The sequence below is a fragment of the Typopeltis vanoorti genome, chromosome 9 (assembly GCF_054136105.1).
Source record: "Typopeltis vanoorti isolate ZY-2024b chromosome 9, IOZ_Tvanoo_1.0, whole genome shotgun sequence".
Classification (NCBI taxonomy): domain Eukaryota; kingdom Metazoa; phylum Arthropoda; class Arachnida; order Uropygi; family Thelyphonidae; genus Typopeltis; species Typopeltis vanoorti.
In genome coordinates, this window is record NC_143557.1 from 59,715,260 (window position 1) to 59,728,608 (window position 13,349).

Here is a 13,349-nt window from a genome sequence, read left to right on the forward strand (position 1 = left end):
GCTTGTGTCTAAGTCACAGTTGAAGTATATGATACTATTATAGTTCAAAAGAACAAATGTAGCAAGTAGCATAGATTAAAAAAAATTAAATAATTATTAATTAATTAAAAAAACTTATGAACAATTAATAGTGATCACTTCCCAAAACTTGGATAATGGCATACACTCTGATTGTTCAGTTTTGGACGATTTCTTAGTGTTTCACATGTTTCAAGTAAAAGATGATCAAATTTGAACTTGCTGGAGTGAATAAGTTTTGTCTGGTTCCAAAGAATTCTGTATCTAGTGTCAGTAGCATGAGAAGCAAGGCCAGACTTGTCAGATTCCAAAAATGAAATATAGTCTTGATGTATTCAATTCTGATCAAGGCAGAAGGGTCAGTTGTCCAAAATAGAAAAGATGACATGAACAGGGTACCTGATAGACACCTAGTGAGAAAAGAAGTGGTAATGTATCCTTTGTTGATGGTAGGAAGGAAGACAGTTTCCAAGCTGGTTTGAAGGAAGCGCACAGATTGAATTAACAAAGAATCCTTGCTATTTGTTCTGCAGTTCCTTTAAGGTAGGGTATTGAAATTCTTCTCAAATCAGATGTCTGGTAGAAGGATGATAATTATCAATAATTTTTTGAGTGGTAGTTTTGTTGTATCCACATATCAGATTGCTTTTAATTTTATTTATCTAACAAAAGGGGAACAGAAGAGAAGATCTTATGAGATCTGTGTACAAGACTCTTGATAATACCCATTTTTTTTTTTTTTTAATGAACGATGGTGGGAGGATTTGTGAATGTATCTGCCAATAAAGGTTGGCTTCCAATAAACTGAAAATTCAACATGACCTGCGGGATTATAAATTATTGCAATATACAAAAAAGGGTAGTTGGTTATTGGATTCACATTAAATAGTAAACTTAATACAGGAGTACAAGGAGTTTATTTTTTCTAGGAACTGAAATAATTCTAACTCAGCGTGGGACCAGATTGCAAATATATCATCAACAAAACGTAACCAAATATAGCATGAGGGAATATAGTGGCAAAGAAGTTCTTTTTGTAGATGCTCCATGAAATAATCAGCTAAGGTTAGTGAGATAGGACTGCCCATTGCATTCCTTCTATTTGCTTGAACAACATATTATGCCATGTAAAATAGCCTGCACTGATTGCAAATTTAAATAGATTGACAATGTCTTCTGGGAAATCAGATTTTAAAAAACTGAAGAGTTGAGTCTCTTGTAATGGTATGTTGGTGAATAGGGAGACTACATCTTGTTTAAAACTTGTTTTACTTCAGAAACAAGTTTGTAAAACATGACTTCCCTTTAACAAACCCATGCTGACAACCATGGATTTGTTAAACATACAAGTACAGCAACTTGCCGTACTTGTGTGTCTTGATTTAATTTCACAAACTGAATGCAATTTAATTTGGGCGTATATATATATATATATGACAGAATGATCATTGACTCGGTTAACATACATAGTTTTATGAAAAAAATTGAATGACTAGAACCGAGATTTAATTAAAAAGGTTTTAATATAAACACACTACTAGTTTCGGCCTGTAACAGCCTTCTTCAGGTGACATTATAAAAGAAAAAACACTAAACATTGAGGGTTAAAAGACTATGAACATCATAGACAGTCTTTATACATAATTAGCATTAAAACGTTGTAGTTGTATTTGAAGCTGTTCTTTCATTTGTTGCATTGTTGGGAGAGTGCGTGCTTGCTGCATCACGTGAACGCCAGTACATGATTACAGCTGAATGACTATCCGGGAGGTTGTAGCTTAAGTTGTTATTTAGATGAACAGGATTGAAGATGATTTCTCTCGATTCCACAATTTTTCTCTCTATTTCGTCACTGCAACGGAAGATGTTTGTAGATTTTTCCCAGCAGACTTTGTGACTTTGGTTATCATCATTAGGATTAGCCGAGAAGAGGATATGACTTGATAATGTACTTGCTCGCTGTCTCTTGTAAGTAATGTCTCTCATGTGTTCTTCCATACGCATTTCGACAGATTTGTCTGTCTGCCCGAAATAAGGAATATCGCAGTCACATAATATTTTATATACGCCAGGGTATTTGAGTTGATGATGACAAGGTTTTGGGTGGCTTTATACCAAGAATGACAAATTCATTGTTAAGATACAATTAGTTTCGTTGAAATACAACTTCTTCAAGTATCATGGGCAAAGAATAAAATAAAAAATAACAGACACATGAAAAAATACATTAACAGATCTAGTATAAAACAACTACATTTAAAAAAAAAAAAAAAAAAAAGAAAGAAGAAAAAAAAAAAAAGAATGCGTGCTAGAGTTCCAACTGAAGTTGACTATGTGCGTGAGCTGGTATTAGTGCGCCAGTATTGGACAGTGGCAATGTGCGCATCAGAAATATTATAGCTAAGGCTGTTATTAATATGAGACGAATCAAGCGATATTTCTTTAGATTCACGTAGTCAACTTCAGTTGGAACTCTAGCATGCATTCTTTTTTTTTTTTTTTAAATGTACTTGTTTTATACTAGATCTGTTAATGTATTTTTTCATGTGTCTGTTATATTTTATTTTATTCTTTGCCCATGATATCTGAAGAAGTTGTATTTCAACGAAACTAGTTGTATCTTAACAATAAATTTGTCATTCTCGGTATAAAGTCATTTAATTTCCTTTTTTATATACAGTTCTACCGAGTAAATAACGAACATTAATATATATATATATATATATATATATATATATATATATACATAAATATATATATATATATACATAAATATATATATATATATACATATATATATATATATTAACCAGTTTACTTAAAAAAGATCAGAGTGGAAATGAAAACTGTGATGATTCAGTGATTTATATCAATTCCACAAAATCTGATATATGTTGTTTCATCATAGTCATATTTGTACTAATAATAAAGAAAAAGTGCAAAAAAAAAAAAAAAAAGTAATAAAGATAATCAATAAAAACTGATTATCATATTTATTACTAGACCAGTCAACAAGAAGGCGATAAATATTTTAAAATATTAAAGAAAAAAAAAATCAACACTTGGCAAGGAAAAAAAATAATAGACTTAGTATTTGAGAAAAACAACAATTTTTCTCATTTTTTCTTAGGTATTAGGTGCAAATATGGCTGTGATGAGATATATGGTATATCATTTTTTGTGAAATTGAATCACCACAGTATTCGGCAATGAATCATTACAGTATTCATTTCTACAATCAGAACTCCTGTGTTTTAGTATAACTATCATTTGCTCACTTGGTTATGAAATATATTTATGCCTCTTTTATAAAATGTTATCAACTACAGAAATTAAATTGCATTTAATTTGGAAAAATAAATTAAGTTGCACGTATATGGTAAGTTGCCAGCAGTAACTATCATTTGTGCACTATGGCTTACTTCAACTAAATGCAAGAAGATGAAAGCAATGTTTTTTTGTGTCTCCATTTAATTTGCATGGTATGTGCATATTTGTTTGACATAAGTTCCATATTAATTTTCAGACACTAAGTTTTCACATTCTAAACAAAAGCACACTTCAGAAGACTTTTTTTTCGTTTCTTTTCTACATCAGTAATTTTAGTCTTTTGAATGCATTATAAATTGTTTTTTTTTTAATGATTCATGAATCCTATCAAGAGCATTGGTATTGTGAGAATGAAATTAGCACATCAGAAACACAATTGTGCCACTTCAGCACACACTTCAACATCAGACATATGAAATAATATGAAACACTACTGGAAATGCAACAGCAATACGTGATATTTGATTAATAAATAGCATAATCAGACATTTTTATTTAGCACTCTGTCTATCTTGAGCAATGTACTTTGGATAAATAGTGTATGGAAAATAATTTGGTGTGAGAGAGGGGAGAGGCAAACAACACATACTACTTTATCTGTTTTACAGGGGATTGTAGCAACTGTATAAAAAAACTGTAGCATGGGTTTAGATAATGACTATAACATGTGTAAACCAAATACAATATTATATGCTCTTCCATCACCCTCATGACCTTGACATATAAGATCATAGCAACCCCCCCCCCCCAAACACAGACATACAGTACTTTTGAAAAGGAACTGCAGTATTAAATAAATATAACCTTCAAAATGCAAAATTTAAAGCAAACATCAAACTGGTAATCTTTATCTGTTCTTTTATGGAAAAACTTCAACTTATAGAACACCCATTCCTAAAAGTTTGAGTTTTTCTTTAGAAGTTAGATCTATAAGTAAGCTACACTGTGCCTGCAGTTGTATCCTACTTACAGACAGATATGTTACAATTAACATTCACCATGAAGAGCATGAGAAATATGTTTGCTATTATCATTATAGCAAATAAGGGCTGGAGGAGTCAATTCCTTCATTCCCCATCATAGGATTAAATGGAAGAAAATTAGAACACTATGGAAGTCATTACAAAACTATTTCTAAAGTAGGCATCATCAATGAAGCACTTTCTGAACCTTAATACATATGACTGTAGTCATTTTAAGACACACTCACAATAGAAGCAAGAACCATAAATTACTTTATTTAGACTTTAGAGAACAGCACAATACAATGCTAATTCTTTTATCCATTATTATTTTGAGGCATCTTCCTATTTATGAAATGTACTAAAATGTACATTTTGTGGGTGGGAGTTGCATAAGAGAGAAAGAGAGACAGAAGAGAAGGTGAGGGAGGTATCTTCTTTAGAACTTGAATTTCCACTGTGGTATAGATGTCTTTACATGGTAGATAATTTGAGAAAAACAACATTATTATTATTTATGAATTTATTTATTTATGTTTATGAATAAGGGAGAAGGGTTCCAGTCAAAAAAAAAAAAAAAAGAGTTCAAGAACAGAACTCTAAAACATATTAACAGCAACTGAGAGTTTCCCAAAAGACAGGAGCTAGAACAAAGTTGAGATCTCATAAATAGTTTTATGGCATAGTCAATCAACAGCTATACAGTTATCAAAAGAAAGGTAAATTTCTTCAAACTTTTATATTATTATTATTATGTAACACCTCCAGGGAGTCCAAAGACTCATTGAGGGAGGACACCTACTCTACAACTCTCTATCTTCAAAACTCTCTGAATCCACCAACTATAACTAGCTGCAACTACACCAACACGATCTATCGCCCATCACCACCACTAGCATTTTCACAAACAATCACAAACATCCATACCCATGGTGGGATTCAAACCCGGAGCCCTTTTTGGCTGGAGAGCGGTTACACTAACCACTCGGCCAACCAGGCCGGCAAATCTTAATACAATATATACTTATTAAACAGCAATATAATATTGTAAAAATATAATTATAAGTTGTGAATTATCAATCAACTCTAAATGAGACATTTATTTCAAGTTGTAAGCATCAGCTGTTCCATGTAGTAGACCATTAAATTCTACTTCTTGTACTTACTACAAAACATGTCAAAATTATTTTATGTGATGTTCAAAAACAAATCTGAGTGTGAAAAATGATAATTATTGTAAAAAAGAAATAACTTACCACCTATATCTGGTGATATTTCAGTTATGCAATTATCACTTAAGTTTAGCCGTTTCAGATTTGCTAATGAATAGAGAGCATCTGGAACTCGGGGCAAGGAGTTTTGAGAAAAATCAACATCTGTAATCAAAAATTTATAAATATTTAATTTTATATTATAAGAGAAATCATTTTCAATTATAAAATATAAAAAGAGTATAATTTCTTATGTTCTGAATAAATGAAATTTATAAATGTTTATTTATTTGCTGTTGTGAAGAGGAGAAACCATACATCTAGGAATAATAACTAACTAAATTTAGTAACTTTATCTAATTATGAAATTATTAGACTAATATTTTTGTCTTGGTCACTAAAGAATCTTTGTGGGCACACAGACACACCTAGCTAGTGCCCATTTATCGATGCAGTGCTGAGATCTTGCTTGTTTCACTGAAGATTTGAAGATGATCATCTTCCAAATTTTGAGCAAGTGAGGCAGGCAGCCACATTTATTTAGATTTGGAGAATGTTGTAATGATATGGCAGATTCGTGGAACGGCCTTTCTGATTTGCATTTTCTTCTATGTAACAGGAAGGTTTTGAATCTAGTGATTGTATTGATAATTTGGTCTGCCATTCTAGAATGGCTGCAGTAGATAATGGATATAATTCCAACATTCGTGCAAATGGAGTTTAGCTGTTTTTGTTTGTCAATACCCTCCAAAACAAATTGCCAAAATCTATTCAAAATCAAAATCTGAGATACATCCAGAGTATCTGAGAAAAAATTTAATGAATTCTTAAAAGATACAAACTACAAACTTCCTTTTAACCATATAAAAAATTATCTACCCTTATCCATTTATCAGAGGAGCTTTTGATACTTGCCATCAACTAGATCATCCTGGTGTCTACAGCAAACTTACTTCGAAGAAACAAACTGAAAGAACTGCTGCTAATATCCATTTAGAAGAACACAGAAACTGTATCCTGTAATCATCCCTCTTATACAGAAGCAGATTTAAGTCAGAGAGACTATTTCTGGAATCTATCACAGCAGTACAATATTCTCTGAATGTAAATAAATAGAGTTCCATCACATTATCAGAGATCTGCAAGATCATTACTAGGAGATCTTCAGCAAGATTCCATTGCTGAACCCATAGAGAATGTCAGTTAGGACACTAGGAGCCTGTCTTTTACAGTCAAGGCCGTGTTTGCTTTTCTGCTGGTGTGCCTGTGTACACTTGCCTAGCATATTTCTTTGGGCACATGAAGATGCCTCAATGACCAAGGCAAAACACTGGCTAAGTAATCTAATTAGCTAAATAAATTTAGTTAGTTAATTATTATCTTTCTTTAGATGTGTATTTTCTCCATTCAACAGCAACATAAGTCAACTCTTGCTATTGAAAGAAAAATTACCTTCAACTTTTAAGAGCAACAATATACCAAACTAGTATTAAATATTTTGTTGCTGTAGAATCACAAGTCCTGAAGAAAGATTAAAGTAGCAATGCTATTAAAAAATAAATAAAAAAAAAATTCACTACAGTTGAACTTTCCACTATAACAAACCATTCCTCTGACCTCTATGCATTTGCAAAAGTGAGAGTTGATTATATTTCTCTAGCTATGGTCAGCATGTCTTGTGTGTGTGTGTGATTATATAAAATTATATACAGTTATATTACCTGCAAGATTAACTATATCCAGAGATGATGGAGTGTTGGAAAGATTTCTTTGTGTATCTTTCATATGAAGAGTTTGCAAAGATACCAGAGCTGGCAATTGTCTGAAAGGCATCAAATATTATTCCTATTACAAAAAAATTCTGTTAATATAAAAAATAAACTTTAAATGCAGTGATGGCAGGAGAATAAAAGCTTAAATTAACTTTTCATTCATTAATATTAATTAAATGCTATATTTTATTGCATAATTAATTGTTGATTGAATTAATTAATCAACTTGCATAATTAATTTTTGCTCTAATTAAAAAAAGATCTCTCTTCCACAAAAATTATCAGTAAAGATATTTAAAAATCCTGATTTTCTTTCCTTTTCCATCAGTTATTATATCTGGCCAGGATAATAACTGATTACTTAATTGACTTAATTAAATTATGTGCTGGAGCATAGTGCTTTTCTTCCAGAAGATCTATAAGTTGTATCCAATATATGGTCTGCAGGGCCAGATTGATCTATGACCAACCCAGACTGATTGCAGATTGTGGATTTTAAAAAGGAAAGATTGTTTTTGGAATCTGCAGCGGCACTCAGAAATAAATCTAATTTAAACAAATATGGATGCATAAAACTTCCCAAAATTTGGGAAACAATCCTACATCCTAGGCTGCCTACAAACGCACATAGAGGGCACACCACCTAGATAGGACTTTAGAGTCACCCATATATTTCATTAAGTATTGTGCTGTTTTCATGTGTGTGTGTGTGTGTGTGTGTGTGTTACAAGTGTTATCTGTACTCCCTGAAGATGTCTCAGTGACAGACGAAATATTGGAAGCATTAAAATTTTTAATGTTTTTAATCTCTTTCCTAGTGATGTTAATACTCCATTAAACCTCCAACATGATAATATTCTGATATCCAGTCATGAACAATTTTTCTGTTCTTTTGTTGATTTTCACATTTGTCTATTATGGTGCAAATAAATCGTATCCATAGCTTTCTCAGTCTCTGAAAAACTTGCTATTCATTTTTATTCAAACACTATAAATCCCAAAGCTGTCCTAACTCAGGACAATGTTCTCACATCTGGGGTGAGAACAATGTCCCAAAATCTCCATAAGAATGCTTTAATGTATTCAGAAAAGAGCAATCCACTTAGAGATAATCCCCCCTGACTCCCTCCAACTGTTTTTTTTTATAGATACTCAGGTTCTGAAATGTCTTTTTCATATGCATGTTCATGAGCATTGCTCCACCAAATTGGTCATCACCATGCCTCTGCTTTTATTTAATCATGTAAGAACATGAGCAGACATTAGTCAGCAATGATATACAGTTCGGCACCAAACTTATCAAACCAACTTTTCGTCCTCTTCTTTCATTGCATTTACCTTGCATTCTTTGGAACAGTCTTCCTCACACTATTATCCCTAATGAATATGATTCCAGTGCTTCAAGAAACATATCCTTTTTTCTCACCACTTATCTACTGTATGGAGTTGATAAAAAAAAATTAAACTGAATCATACATGATACAAGGGGGGATAGTCTACTACTGTATACCATACAATAGTCCTACTTAAAAAAAAAAAAAAAAAAAAAAAAGCATATAATAGTGCTATGGGTAGGCTAAGGGTTAGATCATTCTATCTAAAATCCTACTCAAGAGATCAAAAAAGAACGCTTTTTTCTTCAAGTCATTATAGTTTTCCAATAAAATAGGGTGGTGGCCTTGCACTAGGACCATCACCCTGGTTATTGGACTCATTGCCTCACTTGCTTAAATGATGGAAATTGAAGATGCTATCTACTCAGTCAACCATGCTGAAAAATTATTATAGAAATGTTAGTTCGTAGTCCAAGGAATTATTAATAAGCTGAGACTGTAGTATGCTAATGTTGTCCAGTCCCAGCTCTTAATTTTTATATGTTCTTCTCTCTTACTGAGGCATAACTATGCATCAATAAACAGAGAATATATATAAAAGATTTATTTCCCTGCTTTACCTACCAACATTCTTGAAATGTTTATATTCATTCATGGTCAATATTTGTTATTTCACATTAAGGAGAAATATACATAACTAACAGATCATACTTCATGATGCTTCCTTCTGGAGCTAAGTCAGTTTTGATGATACTCTTATGTTGGAGAGACCTGGGTTTGAATTCTGTGTCTAAGATGAGAAAAACATTATCAGGGCTTTTCAACTGAAGGTGAGTTAGCTGGTGGAATTATTCCCCTCCCAGTCCTAGGAGGTTTTCACTTGAGAACACACATAACTGAAAGCAATAATCTGATGGTTCATCTAGGTTTAATTAGGTTTCAATTAAGTTACTTGTCTGTGACAGGCAAATGAGCATAAGAATGGGAAATGTGTACTGCACAACATGGAACAAATCAGCCAAATAAAAACCCAGAGGTTGGCTGCATTATATTGATGTTAATGTGTTTATTTGAATTTGTGGCCTATATGCATTTTGTTTGTAAACAACCAAAATCCTAGAATACATTCTACTATACTAAAAAAATAATTTAACAGTTTGTCCTTCCTTGAGATTTAAGCATTCTAAGTTCACTGTCTATTTATAGAAACTCTTCCTCTTCTATTTCTCTCTCTTTCTCACACACACACACACAAATTATCTCACCATCCATCCCAATAATAAGGTATCTTTGTCAATGCCAGATAATTTATAAAGCATCAACAGAGCCAAGGCTACACTAACCTATTTTTTTAGCCAATGGCTACATTTCCCCTGCACACTTAAAAAGAGATATAATATTGAATCTCTCCCACACAAAATATCATAGTATATTTATTCCGATCTCAAATGTCTATAATACTTCTTAAAGAATAGCTAAATCACTATATAAATATATTACATGAAAATTATTTTTAATCCATATGTCAAATCAATCCTTCTCTGTTTAGCTAATGATACTTTTCAATACATCCTGGAATATATAAAGTACCCATGTCTCAGAATTAGTTGACTTTTGTGCAAATGGGAGAGAATGCATATCTGCACTGAAGAGTCTATTAAAATTACAGAAGGGGAGGATCAGCACTATGCTTTGGACATCCTTCACATAGATTTAGATGGAAAAATACAACAATCCTACATTACAAATCTGTACTTCCAATAGCTGTATTACGTTACTCAGAATTTGTGAGATTATAATTTTAAGATTATTCTAAGAGCCCAAGCTTCTATCACTAATCCCCAAAGATACTCTTTCAGATTTCAGTTCTCTCTCTCTTATTCTATTACAATAGAAATCTTTTTCACTATATACCTGCCAACTAAATTGTAATCTGGATTATAGTTTGAAAACTGAAAAAAGTCAGCCAACTACAAAAAAAGATTAGTTTGTTATATTATAGAATTGTTAATAACTACTGTAAATAAATAACAGATAAATCCATCAACACCTCTTATTCACCAAAGTCAAGGCCATTTGGCCCTAACTTTAGAAAATGGGGGGGGGGGGGGGTAGCCAATCTCCACCCTTTAGCCAATCACAGACAGCTGGTCCACCATTACCAGTAATTTTAATTGCCACCCAGGGTAGAGAATACAGCAGACAACTGTTGCTATCTTGTAGTCCCTAACACAACAGAGTCCATCAAAAAATTTATACACACTTTAAAAGATGTCATCGATGGACTTTTTTCGAAGTTGAATCGAATTACGGTAGCAACGTGTAATATGATGTTCACTCAAAAGATTCATTACTCACATGAATACTAGCATCAACACATGATTGGTAGGACAGTCAAACAAAATGGCTGAGGCACGATTGCTTGAGGAACACAAGACCATTTTAAAGTGGTCTTTCAAATTTGAGAATATTGATGAAGTTCAACGACAATGGAGGCATGAGTTTGCAACAAAACCTCCAACACACCTGAAAATTGCACGTACCTGATAAGTTTGAGACCCATGATACCATGTGAGATGTGCACAAGGGAAGATCCAGAAGGCATCGCACAGCAACAAGGCCTACTTCCTCGGCTATGGTGTTGGAAGAGTTTACATGTTCGCCACAGAAGTATGCCACACAACGTGCAAGTGAGACAGGAGTTAGCAGTGCAAGCATACGGTGCATTCTTAAAGCAGCTAAATGAAAAGTTTACATCCCAAGATTATTACATGCAATGAATGAAGATGATCCTGATCAAAGAATGCAGTATTGTGAGTGGTTTCACCACATGGTGGATGAGGAGTTTGTGAGGAAGATGGTTTTGTTTGATGAAGCACAATTTAAGCTTAATGGAACAGTGGATTGGCATAATTGTGTTTAATGGGCTCCATAAAATCCAGGCGTTCATGCAGACAAGGGAGCCAATTTACCAGGGCTCAATGTCTGGTGTGGATTGTCAACTAGGGATTTAATAGGACCATTCTTCTTTGAAGGTACTGTTACTTGTCTAATGTACCTATGCACATCCATTTTACCTGCCATTCATGCACTTTATGGGAATGATCAATTTCTCTTCCAACAAGATGGCGCATTACCACCAAGACGTGACAGCTTACCTCGATAAGAGTTTGCAGGGACAATGGATAGGACAAAGATGCAGGTGAGTCCCCCCCCCCAAGTTCTCATTTAACACCCTTGGACTTCTACCTATGAGGGACTCTAAAGGATGCACTGTATCGTAGAAAACCAGCTACACTGGTGACTCTTTGAAAAGAAACTGAAACAGCATGCGCTGCAATCCCACTGGACACTTTGGCAAACGTTGAACAAGCAGTAGTTCGCCATAATAATATGTGTCTGGATGCTTATGGTAACCAATTTGAGCAGCTCGTGTAATTGTAGAAGTCAAAGGTAACTTGTATTCATACCTTAATGTCTGTATAAATTTAGTATTACAATTTTTATACAGGTTTTTCTTTTGCTGAAGTGTGTATACATTTTTTGACAGACTGTATATATTATAGTCTGAAATAGTGTGAGTTCTATGGTTGCTTTTCTTGAGTTGTGGGAGAAAAACAACATTTCCATGAAAAAAAAATCCAATCTATATGTGCAAGAGATTGACTAACTTAGGAAATGTCAAAGAAAGGCTTAAGTGGCTTAGCTTAGCACTACAGATGCAAATGCCATTTCCAAAGGGATCCGCAGGCATCAATAACTACTGTTAAAAAAAATGAACATCTGACTCATTACTCAACATACTTGACTGTGCGTTATGTATAGCCTTTGCAATTTACACTTCATCAAAAAAATTGCAGACCTTAAAGAACTGCATATGCATCTAAGTCTACTTCCTAAGTTAGTTAATCTCTTGCACATACAGATTAGATTTTTTTTCATGGAAATGTGGTTTTTTTCTCCCACAACTCAAGAAAAGCAACCATAGAACTCACACTATTTCAGACTATAATATATATATAGTCTGTCAAAAAATGTATACACACTTCAGCAAAAGAACAACCTGTATAAAAATTGTAATACTAAATTTATACACACATCAAGGGATGAATACAAGTTACCTTTGACTTCTACAATTACACGAGCTGCTCAAATTGGTTACCATTAGCATCCAGACACATATTATTATGGCGAACTTCTGCTTGTTCAACGTTTGCCAAAGTGTCCAGTGGGATTACAGCGCATGCTGTTTCAGTATCTTTCAGAAGCGTCACCAATGTAGCTGGTTTTCTATGATACACTGCATCCTTTAGAGTTCCCCATAGGTAGAAGTCCAAGGGTGTTAAATGAGAACTTGGGGGGGGGGGGGGGGCTCACCTGCATCTTTGTCCTATCCATTGTCCCTGCAAACTCTCATCGAGGTAAGCTGTCACGTCTTGGTGGTAATGCGGCATCTTGTTGGAAGAGAAATTGATCATTCCCATAAAGTGCATGAATGGCAGGTAAAATGGATGTGCATAGGTACATCAGATAAGTAACAGTACCTTCAAAGAAGAATGGTCCTATTAAATCCCTAGATGACAATCCACACCAGACATTGAGCCCTGGTAAATTGACTCCCTTGTCTGCATGAACGCCTGGATTTTATGGAGCCTGTTAAACACAATTATGCCAATCCACTGTTCCAGTAAGCATCAATAACTACTGTTAAAAAAAATGAAC

The 13,349-nt window shown here is 33.6% G+C and overlaps 1 protein-coding gene across 2 annotated transcripts in view; it reads right to left on the reverse strand.

Annotated features, from left to right (window-relative positions):
- fliI (FLII actin remodeling protein) overlaps window positions 1-13,349 on the reverse strand; it is a 437,463-nt gene that overhangs the window by 343,427 nt on the left and 80,687 nt on the right. For both annotated transcript variants that reach the window (XM_090398141.1, XM_090398140.1), the window contains exons 7-8: window positions 7,243-7,343; window positions 5,567-5,686 (exon numbers count right to left, since the gene is read on the reverse strand). In XM_090398141.1, the coding sequence (XP_090254267.1) occupies window positions 5,567-5,686; window positions 7,243-7,343 (221 nt within the window). The remainder of the gene's footprint in view (window positions 1-5,566; window positions 5,687-7,242; window positions 7,344-13,349) is intronic.